The 18,423-nt window shown below is 46.9% G+C and overlaps 1 protein-coding gene across 1 annotated transcript in view; it reads left to right on the top strand.

Annotated features, from left to right (window-relative positions):
- Positions 1–3,881: 3,881 nt before the first annotated feature.
- Positions 3,882–18,423, top strand: part of DRG1 (developmentally regulated GTP binding protein 1) — a 51,771-nt gene continuing 37,229 nt past the window's right edge. Inside the window, exons 1-2 of the mRNA XM_086942828.1 lie at positions 3,882–4,035; positions 5,493–5,616. Of these exons, the coding sequence (XP_086798954.1) occupies positions 3,994–4,035; positions 5,493–5,616 (166 nt within the window). The 5' untranslated portion in view covers positions 3,882–3,993. The remainder of the gene's footprint in view (positions 4,036–5,492; positions 5,617–18,423) is intronic.

Below are 18,423 nucleotides of genomic sequence, written 5' to 3'. Positions count from 1 at the left end.
GCGCTGGAAGCGCGAAAGTACTCCACCTAGCGCACCCATGCGGGTTAAAAAAAGAAGGTGTGCTTGGGCCAAAAGCCTACCGCACTAGTTATGAAGCGGAATGAAGCACTCGCAGAGCATGTCCCACACCTACAAAGTTAATCGTAAATGCACACAATCGTCAAACAATCCCTAAATCTACCCAACTAAGTCAGGAAGAAGGAAAGAAGGGACTAAACTGACGAGGCAGCAGTGAAGAAAGAGGACTACAACATCACCAGTATTATATAGACTATCGGACTGTTATGTGATTGGACTATTGGTGGCCTTGGTTACTCCTAGTGTTCATGGGAGTTGTAGTTTCAGTGTTGTGTTTAGGTCTCGCCTACGCAGAGCGCATGCTTTAGCCATCGTTCTGCTCTTTTTCGAAGCACATACTCGTGCTTGTGGAGGCACCCACCTTACGGGAGCTAGCAGGAATGCGCCACAAGCACGAGTCTGTGCTTCTAAAAAGAGCAGACTGTGCGCGCACGCACACATGCATGCACCACTCCGGGACCAGCAAACACATGATTGCAGTCTCTCTCTCTCCTCTTGCTTTCTCGCTCTCTCTTTCTCTCTCTCTCCCGCTCTCTCTCTCTCTCTCCCCCTCTCTCTTTATCTCACTCTTTCCCTTTCTCTCGGGGCCCCACGCACTACAGAGGCTATTGTTATGTCACATGCAAGCATTTCCAAATGGATCTGCTGCAAATCCTACACAACACAACTCAAAATCCGGAACGGGAATCGCAACGGAACCCAGCGCGAGAGCAGGGTCAGCTTTTAGTTTCTTTTAGAGGCATTCTACTCTGTTTTGCCACAAGCAATGCACGCCCTCGCATTTAAAGTTGCTTATGCGTGTTTGCATTGCACCAGGGTTGCAGAGCAGCCTTCTGTCCCCGTAAGGTGCCATCGTTACCGTCTCACTGTTTATTTTTGCTGGCTCATGTGTGTCTTTTTTTCTGCCTGGTTCTGTTGCTCTACGAGGGGCTTTTCCCCCCAGTCCTCCTCATCTCAAGAGGCCCTAACCTCTCACAGGCACCCGGCTTGCTGCCTTCAAGCCTGTCCCTGCAGCTCGGCGTCCTGTCAGTCAGTGTTTCTTTCGTCCCGTGTTTGCTCTGCAGCCATGCCTCCCAGGACCGCCGCCGCTCTCTGTTTCCAACACCAGATGGGAACCTATTCTCATGCAGCCCGGTTGGGAGGGCGAATCCCTTGCCTCGGTTTGTGTTCTTGCGCCTCCTGCTTGCAGCCTTCTCAGGCTGCCTGTGCTGCGATCACCTCTCTCCTCGATGCTGTGTATCCCAGCCCCTCTCCTTGCGCTCCTGTACCCAGAAAAACAACTGTAACTTCCACACTTGTGCCATCCGATGTCCAGTCACTTCAATCAATCAATCACAACATTTATAAAGCGCGCTACATACCCGTGAGGGTCTCAAGGTGCTGGGGGGGAGGGGTGGGGTGCTGCTACTGGTCGAAGAGCCAGGTCTTGAGAAGTCGTCTGAAGGCTAGCAGGTTCTGGGTCTTACGTAGGTTTGTAGGGAGGGTGTTCCAGGTTTTGGCGGCGAGGTAGGAGAAAGATCTGCCGCCGGCGGTGGTTTTCTGGGTGCGTGGGACTGTGCGAGGGCGAGGTCGGCAGAGCGGAGGTTGCGGGCGGGGTGTAGAAGCTGAGTCGGTCGTTGAGATATGCTGGTCCGGTGTTGTGTAGGGCTTTGTGTGCGTGGATGAGAAGTTTGAAGGTGATCCTCTTGCTGACGGGGACCCAGTGCAGGCCTCTCAGGTGGGGGGTGATGTGGTTGCGTCTGGGGACGTCGAGGATCAGTCGTGCCGAGGCATTCTAGATGCGTTGTAGCCGTCTCTGGAGCTTGGTTGTTGTTCCTGCGTAGAGGGCATTCCCGTAGTCCAGTCTGCTGGTGACAAGGGCCTGGGTGACGGTTTTTCTCGTGTCGGAGGGGATCCATTTGAAGATTCTGCGGAGCATCCGGAGGGTGTTGAAGCAGGACACGGAGATGGCGTTGACTTGCTTGGTAATGGAGAGGGCGAGGTTGAGGATGACCCCCAGGTTGCGTGCGTGGTCGGTGGGTTCTGGGGCTGTTCCTAGCGAAGTGGGCCACCAGGAGTTGTCCCAGGCTGATGGGGTTGGGCCGAGGATGAGGACCTCCGTCTTGTCTGAGTTTAGCTTCAGCCTGCTGTCCTTCATCCATTCGGCGACGGCCTTCATTCCTTTGTGGAGGTTGGCTTTGGCGGTGTGGGTGTCTTCGGTGAGGGATATGTTCAGCTGGGTGTCGTTGGCGTAGGAGATGATGTTGAGGCTGTGTTGTCGTGCGACGCTTGCGAGCGGTGCCATGTAGATGTTGAACAGCGTCAGGCTTAGGGAGATCTCGGTGGTCTGGGATCAGAAGGGAGGGAGGTGGACGCTCTGGGTTCTGCCGGAGAGGAAGGATGTGGTCCAGGCCAGGGCCTTCTCCTGGATTCCGGCGTCGTGGAGGCGTGTTGCTAGGGTGCGGTGGCAGACCGTGTCAAAGGCTGCGGATAAGTCCAGGAGGATGAGCGCGGCTGTTTCTCCTTTGTCCATCAGGATCCTGATGTCGTCAGTGGCGGCGGTGAGTTTGCTACAGATGAATACCCTGTTTCCTTAGTTTGGAAGTTTGTGTATTTCTTTGCATTCTAACACTTGCATGCAGTCTCCCACACAGGCGCTCCTGCCTCACTGCATGCACTCGGCGATCTTGCTTCACAGGTCAGCCCTTATAACCCCTGTTTTGCCCACTTCCCTGGTCTTGTTTACCATGTTTTTGGTTGCCTTTTATTAGCCCCTACCAGAACCCCCGCACCACGTGCTCCTGCACGCACAGCTCATTACTACATTACTTATAAGTGTTTAGCCATGCAACAGTTGATGTTGTTGCACCAAGGATGTTGTGCTGCATAACTAAATACTTATAAGGTCCCAAAAGTGAGACCTATTGGCTATGCCAATGCTTGTTTTACTTTATCTTTGAACATCGCTAGAATATATTTGAGATAAGGCTCAGGAAAAGTGAAAAACAGAGAAAAAGATCTCAAATCCTCAAACTGTGGCGGCTGGTGACTTTTCAAAGAGTTGAGGCATAAAAGTTCAGGGTGAGTTTATTTATTTATTTAATGCGATTTTATAAAGGGTGAACATTACCCGAAGGTGTCAGAGCGCTTTACAAAAGAACCAGTTGCATTACATAAGGACTTTGGTTTACATGAGTTACATAAGAGATACAAACTGAAATAAAATAGCAAAGATACAAGTTGAGTGAAAGGAGGAAAAAACTGTAAAGTCACTCAAGGAAGTGATACAAACAGATACACTCTAAAATCACATAGGAGAGGTAGTAAGTACAAAGGTCTACTACATATACTAGTGGTTAGAGTTATATAAATATACAAATAGCAAATTCATTTAGGATTACATTATAACAGCGATTACAGAGTTACAAGCCCGACTGGTATAAGATGCATACATGCCAACATTTTAGAAGAAGAAAGTGGGTTTTTTAAAAAAAATAATCGAGAGAATGTATTTATATATTGACTTCTATTGAGGCCTGAATCAAAAACAATACCCAGCCCATCCATTCCCCACCCACACTGGCGTCCCAAGCCTGCCAAGACAAAGCATTAGAACTTTAGAATTAAAAAAATTCCTTGTTCAATTGATGGAATTACGCCAGCCATTTGCACAGCCAGGAGACAAGTTAGCTGTCTAGCTGTTCTTTAGGCATATGTGTGGGGTTCAACGTAGTTTGTTCCTATTGGCTCTGTTTGAGAGGCGGGATCAATTTGCCACTGTGCTGCGCGTGACGGAAGCACGCATGCAAATCATTAGCTTAGTTCTGCCAGTGGTTCACGCTAACGCGCCTGCGTGTTTCAGTCTTTTTTCCAGCCGCTCACCGGCTTCTGGGCTCGTTCTTTCCGGACTGCCTCGGGCCTCCCTGAACCGGCACCATGAGCGGGACCCTGGCGAAGATAGCGGAGATAGAGGCCGAGGTACCTGTGGGGCGGGGGAGTAGGACAGGCTCAGTGAGCGGCTCGGGAGGGGACTGAAAAGCAATGAAGAGTCTGGGAGGGAGACTCAGGGGGACAGGCAAGAGAGACATGCTTGTGAGCTGGAACAGCCCCTCAGCCACGGTGGGGGTATAGAACACTGCGACGAGATGGAGACAAGGTAATCGTTGTGGGGGAACACATTTAGGGAGGCATGAAAGTAGATGCGATCAGCAAAAGTCAAGTAACTGACGATCAGTGTGCAAAGAAAAGTAAGGACCTGCTTACTGTTGGGAACTTTTGCATCTCACTTTCCCTTTTGCTAGGTTAGAGTTCAATAACTCCGCCAGAGTGTGGGTTTACTGAGCGAGATCTATGCCAGGAAGGTGAAGGGAGAGCGAGTTAATGCAGAGTCCCTGAGAGGGATACCCGGACTATCCCTGAGTTTGTGAAAATATAGGTCTCAAGTGATGCACTTAGGATATGGGGTGAGGTATCCGGACTGAGGAGATGGGAGAGCATCTTTCAGTGAGGGAGGACGAGCCCTCAGTGTTAGAGTCGTTGAAGGACGGTTCCCTGGAGGTGTGTGTGTATATATGCTAAGAAGGATGCCTCGTTATAACATGCCGTGTGCAGTGTTCTATTGTTGGATCCAGTGAGATAGTTGAAGCCTCCATGTATGTGGACCCTTCCATAGGAAGGGCCCTTGAGAGCTAGAGGTGTAAAGATAGTGTTCACTGAGGAGGTGTAGACCAGATATTCGGGAAATGGCCTCCAGGAAAAGAAGAGAGGCCCACAGTGAGGCAAACCAAACAGGAAGGAGAGTGGCAGTATTGGACTAAATGGGAGATGCCAGGTTTAAAGATTAGATCTTGGGGTGGTCCTAGAACATATTTTGGCATATAGCTTTCAGATAGGCCACACTGGCAAGTTTGCTGTGGGTGGTAGGAGTGGAGTGATATTTTACCATGGAACAAAATATTTTACTCGCTTGAGGGGGTGAGAAGCCACTTCGATGAGCAATACTTTGAGGTGACTGAGCAAAGGAATGTGCCCTTTCTCCTCAATATATGCGTGCACATTACGCGAAACAGTGAATGGGCGAACAGCTCAAAAGAAATAAAAAATTCTGGACTACAGATTCCAGGAGCAGACTCCAGGGGCATGATGCGTGAGATATTGATGGAAATATTGATGATTTAATACAGAGGTTGTAGGAAAAAAACTACTAGTATTGAACTGTTAAGAAATATACAGCTTATTTGTTTGGACCTATCTTCTCACGTCTGCTGTTTTACAGCTTTCATAAGTGGTCCTCCCTTTCTTATGTAGCAGAATGCTCACCATAGTGTTTGCTATTTCCCTAGGTTCCTGTAGAATTCAATTCCACCCTTTCACCCTGCTTGTGCCAGCCAAACATTTAATTTGTAATTTCAATATTTGCCATTGACTGTTTGCAGATGGCCCGTACACAGAAGAACAAGGCCACAGCTCACCACCTGGGGCTGTTGAAAGCTCGCCTGGCCAAACTTCGCAGGGAGCTAATAACTCCAAAAGGAGGTGGTGGAGGAGGGCCAGGAGAAGGTTTGTTATTTTAATTTTTTTACTGGGTTTGTAAAGCGCTGACTGGTGACCAATTATCACTTTATGCTAAATAAAAGTGTTAACTGCAGATAAAAGTTGATTCAAAATCTCTATCCTGTCTAGAACTGCAGTTGAAGTTGTGTTTTTTTTTTGCGTCCTGATATTTTAGCTTCAGAGTTCGGTGGGGGTCAGACTGTACTCAGGAGCCATGGATGGGTGAAAAGGCTTGTTTGAAGAGACTTTGTTAGTTTTTTTTAATTTACCAGACTAGTTTGATTCCTTGGATGTGGACACAGTGCATTCCAGAGATGAGCTACTATGATGAAGATTGACATCTTCCTATGGGGTTTTCAGTTCAGTCTGGACTGAAGAACAATATTTACTTGGATATATTTCTGTGATTAGGAGTATAGCTTTTTTTCAATACCCTAAATGTTTTTTAGCAAATAGTCTGCATTCGGTCACAGCAGCTAGTTATGATCATGTTGCCAATTATATTACACAGCACAATTAACATGCTGAGCATGAAAATGAACTATACAGACTTCAAAGGTTTAGGAAGCTGGAAACTATATTTTTATGTCTGCTTTTATTCTCTCCAGACCCAACTAGTATTAGGATCTTGTTTCTCCTTATTATTATCATATACTTCATTCTTTCCTAATTTGGTGTGCAGTTGTATCAAGGTAATGTGGGTAGAGAATGCCTAGGTCAGAGGGTTCATTTTTGTGCTGGGTGTACATTCCAGATATCGATCATCACACTATCCAGGGAGGTGGAGGGGTGGAGTTAAGCATGTGGCAGTTTGTCATATGAGTCATTCATGGAGGTTTATTGCGTTTTTAAGAGCCAGTGTGAGTAGGAGCTTGTCCAGCTGATCGTTTTCGTGTGACCCACCTAATTTGTGGTGTTATGGCTGTATTCTTAGCCTGTGCAGTTTCTGATAATGCTTTAATTCTGGTTTCTGACACTGGTGCCACTATCTACTGCCAAGACCTAGCTTAGTGACTTTTCACAATGATCGTGGCCAGGCCGCAAATCGTATTTTCTGTTTTCTTCTTTTCAGGTCTCGCCTAGGCAGCTCATGCATGCTGTTTCTTTGAGACATGCTGTATCTACAATATGGGTTTCAAGCACCACCCCTCTTTTTCATTGGTTCCTCTTACTGTCCTTTGTAATTTCCAGCTTTTTATTAGTGAAATGGCTTACTAGTCCCTCCTTTTGGCTTTTGCTACCTCCCATACGGGCTGCCCCAGTTACATGTGCTCTTACTCTTCATGGCATTTACGATAGTTTAGGAGCACTTTTTTTATTTATTAAAAAAACATTTTTTTTTTTTTAACTCTTCACAGCTAGTTTGCGAACCACGAAAACAACCAGTTCCCGAGCACAATGGAACTATCGCGTTTTATAGCTTTAAGTTGAAAAAACACACACGTCTCACCCCCCGGGGATCAACAGCTGCCGTACGGTGGAAACTTCATGTGACCCACAGCCTCCCTGCAACACGCAGACACCTCCACTCAGGCACCAATGCAGCGAGTAATCTGCATTTTATTGTCTGCTGGGTAGGAGCAAGGTTGACCGCCCTGCACAGTCTCACTCTGCTTTCCCCTGCAGGTGCAGGATGCCTTCACGGCAATGGCAACCGGAGGCCAGGGTGTGCCATCCACCTCGCGTGGGGTCATCTATTGCACTTCGGGCTCACATCGATTATTCAGAGACTCCACTGACTGTTGCAGCATTTCCCTGATGTCAGTGTTGTATTGCCTCAAATCAGTCGCAGTCCAAGGCCATACCACAGGGCCACAAGGGACAACCGCAGTAGTTGTACAAGCTGCAAAGTGCTGTTTGGCTCGTTTTTTTCCCTGGGGGGTCGGCGTCAGATCCCCGCCATTTGAGGCAGGCGTATTGAGGGCCAGAATGTGGCTCCGACGCGGCTGTCTTGTTTTAGGCATTGGCTAGCAGGCTGCGCAGGATCTCCACGGCACCAAGATGGGCACTGCCTCCCAGCAAAGGAGGCTTCACAGCTGTCTGCTCCTTTAGGAGGCCTCTCGCTTAGGGACGATTAGTATCCAGGTTGAGACCAGATCATTCGTGTCTAGGTGGGAGAGCTATTGATGCCTCTCACTGTAGTGTCGTACTGCCCTATCTTAGGAAACATTGTCACTCTTAGCCACTGGTATGCTAGAGCGAACATGCTGAGATCAGGGAGCATAACCTTAACCACATCGCTGCGGCGACTATTCCACCGCAGCGCTAAGTGGGCTGGGCGCCCGCGCGGCGGCCGCTTGCTGGTGACAGAACCGCTCCGTCACCAGCCGCGGTTGGACTGTGCTTGTGTCGGATCGGTTCCATCATGGCCCCGCCCGCTCAATAGAACGCGCCGCGCAGGCGCGAAATCAGCGCCGCGCAGGCGCGGCGGCAGGGCCATGACGGAACCGCTCCGTCATCAGCACAGCCCAACCGTAGCTGATGACGGAGCGGTTCCGTCATCAGCGTTGAACTGGTTAACAAAGGCCACAGCTGTTTGGTATGATGAAAAGGTAAACTTTTGTGTCTTCTGTTAGCCTAAAAGGGGCAATGTTTCTTAGAGTGTTGATCCAATGTAATTACTTCAAGCTGCTTGTTATTCTTGGCTTCTATAAGACGTCACGTCAGTGTCGATTCTGGGGTTACTTTTACCAGAACTTGTTTAGTATTTTGAGGCACATTTCAGTAATTGAATGCCAGGAAGTGTATGCTTGTGTCGAGCTCTGTTGCACTGAGAGAGAACATTAACGCTGGTGCAATCCCTTTTCCCAAAATAATGGCTCCCTTGTGTCTGTCGCCCCTTCTACCAAGAGCATATAAGCATTCAGAATTCTCCTAATGGGTGCATGCTTAGGTTTACATGCAAGAGGCTTAAAGCCTGCCCATAGCTTGGCTGTATCATCACTGGCATTTCCTTTTTTCTCATTTGTTAGCGCGAAGGATTCTCATGCTGTTCTCTTTGCTCCTTCCCTCTGCTCCTTCCCCGAAGTCCTCCCGCTGGTTATGTATATTTTGCCATCTCAGCCATGAGTTTTTATGCTCTCCATGTTGCACTCTCACCTCTGTGCTTTTAGCCCCCGCCCAAACGTGATATCTCTCACCTGCGTCTGTCCCAGCACAGAATGTTTTGTAATTAGTGCTTTTGTACATAAAAAAAAAAGATTCAAACAGTAGCAGTGAAGGAGTAAGCACTGCAGGCCTCCAAGGAGTTTAAAACACACTGCCCGACATACCTGGCAGCTAAGCTTTTTTTGTACCACAGCCCACTCGCAAGCATTGTAAACGGGGAAAGCAAGGTGCCCTAGCACTGAATCGCCTGCACATACCATGGAAACATACCACAAGGTCCATATTCATGGCAGGCATGCATTGCAATCAAAAACACGGGGAGAATGAGGATTGGGCTAGGTTCACCCTTCTATGTCTTCAAAGTGTAGCAAAAAGGATCTGTGGATGACGGTTCAAAAGAACCTAGCCAAGGACATACAGGTGGTTGACCAATAGGGTGGAAACCAACTTCTGTTAGCCGAAAAGAAACATTTCTTTTCTTGAGTACCCTCACTCACTCAGGGTCGCCCCTGGGTTACGTGCTTCATCATTGGGGCCATCCCAAGCATCTACTGCTTGGGGCGTGCTGCGACTTGCGGAGTTAAGTAGGAGCACTTATTTTGTGAGGATATGTGTAGTGCAGTGTAGGGAAGTGATATTTAAAAATTGACCTAACTAGTGAGCCAATGTTTTATTCCTGCTCCCAGTTGGCAAGGATAAAAAGAGGTTAATAAAAGGGAAAAATAACGTATGTAATTATAATGCCTAGTATTGTGTCGACATTTTTCGAGTTATCTCCTAAACCTCTTCTTCAGGACAACAAAGGGACCAGCCCCTTGTGTACCACTCCGTGCAGAACCTATAGTTAAGTGAAAATAAAGATAATAAATGCACACCTATTGTGTAAGCATTTCGAAAAAATACGTACGGTTGATTCTGAACACGTATTTATTTTATGGCCAAATTGCACCTCATGGTCTGTCTGGGTGGAGGGGCCTGTAGAACCTGTGCTCAGCAACCCTCCGTCAATACGACATACTCGTTCCCAGGGAATTGACAGAGGGTTGCTGAGCACAGGTTCTATGTATGTAGTGAGGATACTCGCTGTAGTGACAGCCCCCGGGAGTTCGCACGGGTGTCACCTCAGGGGGTTGTGCCCGTATTTCACCGTCTGGCTGACACGTCCAGCGGGGAACCAGGTAACAGAGGAGGTCCCACAGGAAATGCCTTCCTTTGAGCATCCAGTTGGGGATGTCACGCAGGGGATTTCACTGCGCATAGAAAGTCAGGGTAGGCCAGTGCCGACCGTAGGGGGTGTATGGGTCATGTATGGTCTATCCAAGCCATGGGGGAGAAAGCAGGTATGCTAGGCTGACTGACTTCAAGCTGCCACGTTCCCTTATGCAGGTGTAAAGTTTAATGGCGTTTAGAGTAGGGCAGCCGGGTCGCTCTAGGCAGTCCTAAGGCGCAGTGTCAATGATAGTGCATAGCCTGGCCCGCCACGAGGCAATGTGGGGAAAGAAGGGGTCAGCTGCTCCCAGCTCCTGGTCCCGTGTAGCGACGTAGTCTATGGTGGGAGGCAGAGAAAACATTGCCATATGCCGCCCGTGATTTAGTGTCCTGCCGAGCTCTGCAGCCACGGGGTCACCTGCCGAACCTCTGGAAATGTCCGGCTTGCTTTTTGCCCACTGGTGTGATCTCCTGTGTGCATGCCATTGAGAATGGTAGAAAACCATAATAATGTTATGGCTAAACAGGCTCATTTCTTTTCGTTAGACCCAAAGGATTCTTCTGCAGTTGTATGGAATAGCAGAATTGTATTTAGCAGTGCTCGTTCTGACTAGATCAGGCCAGGCATGCCATTTGGCATGTTTATTTTGTATCAGTGATTTATATAAATCGTGTGCTGTATTTTTTTCTATCTTGTACATTGCAGAACATCTCCATGTTATCCTGCAGACATATCCTGCTCCTCTGTTGCGGCCTCTTGGACTCTGTGGTACGGCCATTGGAGTAGGGGGCAGGGGTGGAGCCGGGGTCGCTGTATTTCCGTTGCAGCTCCCTTCTGCTAAACCATTCATTAACTTTCCAGAAGCTTATGAGGTAAACGGCTGGGTGAGACCCTCTTGGTCACACATGGTGTCAGTTTCATTTTGCAACACTTTTTCTGTCGGCCTGTTAATTCATACATGCATTTAAGAATTATCAGGCTGAAAAAAACAAATGTTGCAAAATGAAACAGACTCGCTTTGTAACCAAGTGTGTCTCAGCCAGACGGTCTGCCTCTGGAATGTTTTTAAGGCAGCTCTGATCACGGTGTGCAGAGCCCGGAACTTGAAAACTAATTATCTGTTGAGTTCAGTTTTCTCAGTTAACAAAAAGAAAATTTCGGCGATAAAAGTAACAATATACGATCTCACATGCAGGCTTTAATCAAATCTGTTAGAAATATCTTCAATTACACAGCACACTGTCTTTTCTTAACCTCTTTAGAGGTTCCTTTCCACACTGACCAGTTTGCCTCCCTTTTTTCTACCAATAACATCCTAACACAATCATACTAGTGGTAAATGTAAACCTCTTATATCTTTAATTTTGATGACTTGGAAGGCCCATTTGTTTGATTTTACATTGCTCTCATATCCTTCGTTTCCATTTGTCATGGCATGCATTCGTCACGCCTTTCCTTGTGTATGGCCCTCCTCTAGAGCATGGACTAACAGTACTTGTGTCCATCCAATGCTTCTATTTTTGGAGCTACTTTTAAATTATGTTTAAGCACTACATAAGAGTGCTTGTGTCTTCACTCGCTCCTTTCCCTTCCTACCTGCCACCATTCGTGCTGCTTTGTTTTCCATCGCACCCCATCCCTGTTGTTGCTTTTCTGTCTCGCCCTCTTCTGTCCCATCTGCTTTTATTTTGCCACCCTTTAATTGTGTTTGAGCCCTGCATACGTACTTGCTACTTTCGGTATTCTGTGTTACTCCCTCAGGCCCCCCACACCATCCTTCTCAATCACTTTTTTTGTCTTCCCTTCGCACAGGGGAGGAGATGCAATGGCTTTCAGACAGAACATGCATGCAGTAAAACAAAAATCAAACGGAACAGTATATAAAGCCCTAATCTGATTTTTAGGTCTCGCCTGAGCCAGCGCATGTGATGCCCTGCGAGATATTTAGTAAGTGGCTTTTAAAAGTGCTGCCACACGCTTTTCCTGGCCCAGCGCTCGCGGTACACACGCGAGCAGTCGCCAGCTTTCAGTGCCCGATCATGCTCCATCTCTCTTTCCTTTATGGCTTTCCTTTGCCGGGCGCACCACTCGCAGGCTCACCTCCTGCTCCCCCTCTCAGTTAACAGCCCCTCCCCTGCCACAGAGTGCGTCTTGCAGTCGCACCTCTTGTTTTTAAAAAAAAATGTATTTATTTTTTACAGGTACGAGCTGTCATGGCTCATTAAGTGCTTTTGCGTGCACCACTCACGTTGAACAAAACAAAACCGCACTCTCATTTGCTTGTGCCTCGGAGCCCTGACAACCGTATTCACAGCCACATGTGAACTTGAATTGACTAGGCTTCATAGAGCTGTCCCGCAGAAGTAACTCCAGGCGATTTGATGTCAGTGAAATTCAATACCTTTTATATAAGCGCTACATAAAGTACATTCCATTGGCGCACTATTAAAGTAAACACTGCATAAACAGAATCAAACAAGTCGTACATTCCTGTCAGCTCCAATCTGCCAGAAGGGCGTGCTATGCTTTTAAGATACGTGCCTGTGGCGTGCCTGGGAAGCCCAGAATGGAAGCACCTTGAACTCGTTCGGCGCATGGTGAGGCGCTCACACAGCAACAGGCAAGGCAGGGTTCTAGATCTTAATTTAGGCGCGCATGGGGCATCGCAAAGCACAGCAAACCACCGCATAAACAAAGTTAATCTGCTTGAGTTACCCCCCCCCCCCCCCCCCCCCCCCCCCCAACTCCCTGACAAAAAGGAAAACTCCCACTTATTATTGTGGCAGGCTCTTGTGGGCTTGGCTGTCTCACTGCTTCTTTGTTATGCGGAGTCTGTTCTTATGTTGTGATGCTTTTCTTCAAAGTGTTTTACAAAAATTTTCCTGGAGCAGCTTACTGATATTGAGTCCCAGCGTCCCTCAGCCTTTGCTTGTGTTTTTTTTCAAAGACTCACCTCCTGCTCCCCCTCTCAGTTAACAGCCCCTCCCCCCCCCCACAGATAGTATTTTTTAGCTTCACGGGGTGCGCGCTGCAGTCTAATCTCCTGTTTTATTGTGGCAGGCTCCTGTGGGCTTGGCTGTCTCACTGCTTCTTTGTTATGCGGAGTCCATTCTTATGTTGTGGTGCTTTTCTTCAAAGTGTTTTACTGTATTTTCATGGAGCAGTTTACCGATGTTGAGTTCCAGCGTCCCTCAGCCTTCGCTCGTGTTTTTTTCAAAGATCTTCACACTTGAGTGAACAAGCACGCATTGGAATTTTTGATGGGCAAGCCAACCTGCTGCCTTATTAACCCAGATCCTCCGCTGATGTGACATTCTGCCACTTCCCTGGCCTCAGTTTGTATTGCAGTGCAGGCAGAATCCAAAGGTTCTCACTAAGTATTAGTATTCTGTGTTTGTTGTACACAAAATCAGCCTTGATGCAAGTATTTTTGACTTCAAAGCTGCATTGCTTTTTTGAAAATGCTAGTTTGCTTGCGTAAACAGCAGTTACATTAGCCTGTTCTAGTATGCGGAGCGTAACTTCATTTTGAATGCCAGTTTTGCCATTAACAATTCAGTTTTGGTGGATAGCTTGAGGTGGCCTTTTGCCTACAGGGCTGATTTTGATTCCCGAATTTAATGCATTGTTTTTCTTTGTGTGTGGCCAGATTTAAGCGCAGCTGCAAATAACTTGTTTTGAGACTTGGTAACATAGTATAAAATTATATAATGTAAGAATAATAGGAGCAGTTTGACGAAAAATAATACAGTAGGTAGAAATGTGTGTGTAATCTATGCATTTACAGTTTAATGTCTGGTCATCTTTTTCTCTTGTGAAAATGTTAGTTGGTAACACAACATAGGAGGTAGTACGGATCTTTTTACATGTTCTCTCTCTCTCTCATCCAGAGCGATCCTTGACAACAGCTGCAAGCTCAGTACCGGGGCTTTAGGTGTCTCGGCAGATATAAGCTCAAGACATCACCGTATCGGGCCCACTGATGTAAATATAGTCGTCATGGTCTGATGCAGGATAGCCATAGAGAACTAGCACACCTGGCTCACTTTCTACATGTTACTCTACAGTGTAACAGTCTCCTTTCAGTGATCATGGCTTTTGTACAGACGCTCTTGCCGTAACACCATAGAGTTTCATGACCCCTAAGAGGCACCAAGAAAATGTTGAGGTTGGCATCATTTAGTAATCAGGAAAAGATGCAACCTGAGTAAGGTGAGTTACAGAAGTAAGAAGTTTTAGGTTTGTAATTACATCTTCAACAGTGGGAAAAGTAATCAAAAGGGAGATTTCATCAAAGTGCAGTAGCTCGATTTTGTTTGTAATAGAAACCTGGTTTTCAAATGACACCAAACCGATGTGCGTTTTTTTGAATAATATTTGAGACACAGAAAGTCCGCAAAGGTGTAGCGGAAAGCCTTTAGCAACCAACTGCTGCACTCACCTGCCTGGTAATATTGTATGTGAAGCGATAATCCATAGCTGTATAATCCTCAGGCCCACGCCGTCTCACACGCAAAACGTGTTGTTGATCCAGCAAAAACCTGGTCCTAAAGTCTGATTTGCTGATCGCTTAAAAGCACAGTTAACATACATGATGATGATGATAAATACAAACCCAAAAATTCTGGTAAAGAGTATCTGTTCTGAGCAGCCTGACCATCCTGCTATCTAGAAGTTTATTTCCAATTGAACAGAGGTACATCCATCTTTGTTCAAAAATATCCAATTAAACCACTCTTGGCAAACTGTTTGTTTCATTCTAGATTTAAAAAAGCATTGGCATAGCCAATAGGTCAAGCCTTTGGGACCTTATAAGTGTTTAACCATGCAACAGTTAATGTTGCACCAAAGATATTGTGCTGCATAACTAAATACTTATAGGGGCCCAAAAGCGAGACCTATTGGCTATGCGAATGCTAGTTTTTTTTTTTTTTTGTGAGTGGTTTTGAAAACTAGGGTCCACTACCTATCCACTCTGCACGGTCAACGTTCAAACATGTTGCTGGTGTGGTGAAAAGACAAATAAAAAGGAGGAAGCATCTTAAACTGGTTATTAGAGCCCATGGCATTATGGGCATGTAAATGAATAGTTGGGCAGCTTTCTAGACGTTTCAGTTACGAACTAGTAAGAAATTCAGCTGATTTGCAGTGAAACAGAATTTTTCAATATTGCAGTTTTTCACCTTAAGCAACTCAACTTTTATGCAGAGACAAAAAATGACACAAAATTAAGGTTTAATTAACAAAATACCTACATTTAAAACCGCTGCCATGCATTTGCAACTGGATATTTGGGTTTTTCTATGTGTACTTGCAATTGGATAAATGTATCTGTGCTTGTAGTCTTTTTTTTCTTATCTTTTAAAAATTTTTTTTTAACAAATTGGCTACACAGCTGCGATGATGGAGAGAAAAGTGCACTTCATAGCAGTATGCTCCCACTACTTCATCGCACTACTGCTTCCCCATCTTCATGGCTCTGCTTCTCTCATTTCCTCCAAGTGCTACTGCTCCACTTCTTCATCGCATGAAACTCCGACCCCCCCCCCTCCTTAGTCTGCCCCAATCTACCACATCTACTCTACCCCATTCCAGTCTACCCCACTTACTCCAGTCTACCCCAATGTATACTCACCCAACCGATCCCATTCCAGTCGACCAAATCTACCCCACCCTAATCTGCTACAATCTACCCACTCCAATATACCCCACCATAATCTACCATGCTACAATCTACCTCAATCTGCTCTACTCCAGACTAGCCCACCTATCCCACTCCAATCTATAATACTGCAATTTACCCCACCCATCCTACCCCAATCTACTCAAACACCAGTTTGCCACAATCTACCCTACCCAATCTTTCCTGTCCCATTCTACGTGGTCTCCATCTACCTCACTCAGCCTACCTCAATCTACCCCACTCGATATACCCCATCTATCCCACTCCAGTCTACCCCACTCCAATGTACCCCAAACTACCCCACTTTAATCTACCCCACTCCAGTTTACCCTAATCTACCCCTTCCAATCTTCCCCAGTCTACCCCACTCCAATCTACTCCAACCTAGCCCACTCCCAACTACTTATCTACCCCACCCCAACATACCCTACTCACTTTACACCAACCTACCCCCTCCAATCCACCAACCTCCAATCTACCTCACTCCTAACTATCACACGCCAGTCTACCCCAATCTGTGCCACTCTAATCTACCATACCCCAATCTGCCCTACCTAGCCTAACAGTTTACCTCCTCCCAATGTACCTTGCCCCAATCAATACCAACCTGCCCCAAACCTCCTCACCCTAATCAGACCCAACCTACTCCTTCCGCCCCAGTCTGCCACGCACCTATACCAAAACATCCACATACAGGGATAGTATATGTGGGTGGCTTAAGTGTGATTCATCTAATGTTTTCCCCTCCTACATCTGTTCCTTTAACCAAGGCAACAAGCATTGGCAAAGCTACGAGATCTCGCCTGTTGGATATATTGGCTTTGCTAATGTTTTTTTACATATGCTGGGCGGCATAGCTAAAAAGGAGAGGAAAGAAAGCTTATGTAGCAGCCACATTATTTTGTAGGTGGTAGAAGCAACTTGGAGGGCAGAAACAACACAGAACTGGGTAAGATTTGGGTGAGTGCAACAAGGAGCGCAGTGAGAAGTAAAGCACGCAGGTGGGAGAGCGATTCAGATCTGTGGTTGAGAAGAAGCACACAGGTGAGAAAGCAACACATGTGGCAAAGGCACCTGGAGGCAAGTGCAAGGAGCGGGGGGGGGGAACACACATGCGATAGAGAACACAGCATGATGTTGAGTCCATGAGGGGCTGGAAAACACATGCAGCCTTATGGAGTGCATATACAAAAAGTAGAGCCTGAATATAAAGTGTAGGAAGGCCATTAATAATGTGGCCATGCTCCAGGGGAGAAACAAACGCAAGAAGACAAGCCGCCCAGGCTAACAAAAAGCAGGGAAATCAGTCACAATGAAGCCAACCATGGGTAATCAATGGGAGGTCTTAAGTCCACTGTAAGCTGACTGTTGGTCATTTTACAAGCTGACAGCTTGCACTGTCTGGTAGGTGAGACCTTAAACACCGTGGAGATTATGGGCATTACTGCCCCATTCCTCTCTGCACTCACAGGAGTTAAGGATATAATGTGCTGCTTTGCATACTGGCTTTGGCATCCTATCGCCTCAAGTCCGCTGTGAGAAAATGAGGTGTATTATATGGTGTGGTTGTGCAACCTCACCTTTTAATACACTTACCAACCCCATTAGGGCCCCTAGGTTTTGTCTGTCGAGCCCTCAGCTCAAATCTGGGTAGGTGTGACACTGAGCAGCAAGGCTTACACATTTAATCGGCACCAAAACAATTGAAGAATAAATCGACATGGCACTCAAGAAATGTGACACCAATTTATAAAAATAGACTGCATTTATAAAAGAATTTAGGCACTAGAAAGAAAAATATCTACCGCAGGGTTCCAGAGATGTGGATTTTAGAGTTAATAAATTAAAGCATTTTCAATTAACCTTTGACAAGCCTTTGCAAATGCAACGAATTTGACACACACACTTTCTTTTAAAGTGTTTAAGTGTCAATGCAGTCATGTGGGAGTGCTATGGGTGACCAGCTCCAGCAGCAACCTAGTCAGGGGGATTAGCAAGGTCCTTAGAAACAGTTACCTCCACAGAAGAAGTAGTTCTGTAGCAGTTCCAGGTACTTTATTCTTGTTCCAAAGGCTTCCTATGGAGTGGTCATCATGGAAGGGATGAAGGATGCTGAAGATGCTCCACGGATGCTATGGATGGGACTGGGGTTCCTGCGGGGATTCCTCGGTCCACGAAGATGGTGAAGGGGCCCTGGTTGCAGGGTTGATGCCCAAATGAGGTCCTCTCCAGCCAGGCGGAAGTCTCGTCGCCACTGTACTACCAGTCCCCTAATGTTGCAGTCACAGGCCAATCTTTCATTGATTGCCACCTCGCCTTCTCAGAGTCCCAGCAACTCTGACAGCACTCCCTGGATCAGGGAATTCAGATGCAACTTTTGTGCGTCGGAACCTGGTCCTTGGTGCTGCAATGCGGCGATAGCAGCTTGAAGACTTTGTGCTGCCAATTTGCCCCATCGGGCTACTTCAGCTGTGAACAAGAGGGCAGTCGGCTTGCCCTTGGAGTCTCTTGGCTTGACTGGGTTCTGGAGACAACTTCTCCTTGAGCAGGACACAGCAGGCTCAGTTCCTCTCTTCGTTAGCCAGCAGGTTCAGTCTTTCTTTGCTGGTCCCTTTATGCAGTCCTTCTGAGGTTCTTCCCAGTCAGTTGAGATCTGAGGCCTGGGTGCCAGGGGTTCCCTCTTTATGCTCGGAGAATGCCATTGGGCAGTATGTGTTTGGTAGCCAATGGGCTACCAGGATCCCTCCCACCTGTTGATCACTTCCTGCTGTGTGGCATCTGGCTATCCCAGGATGCACCATTCTGACCACTC

Source organism: Lissotriton vulgaris, chromosome 11, assembly GCF_964263255.1.
Source record: "Lissotriton vulgaris chromosome 11, aLisVul1.2, whole genome shotgun sequence".
Taxonomy (NCBI): Eukaryota; Metazoa; Chordata; class Amphibia; order Caudata; family Salamandridae; genus Lissotriton; species Lissotriton vulgaris.
The sequence above is the reverse complement of the archived record's forward strand: the minus strand, read 5'-3'. Positions and strand labels throughout refer to the sequence as shown.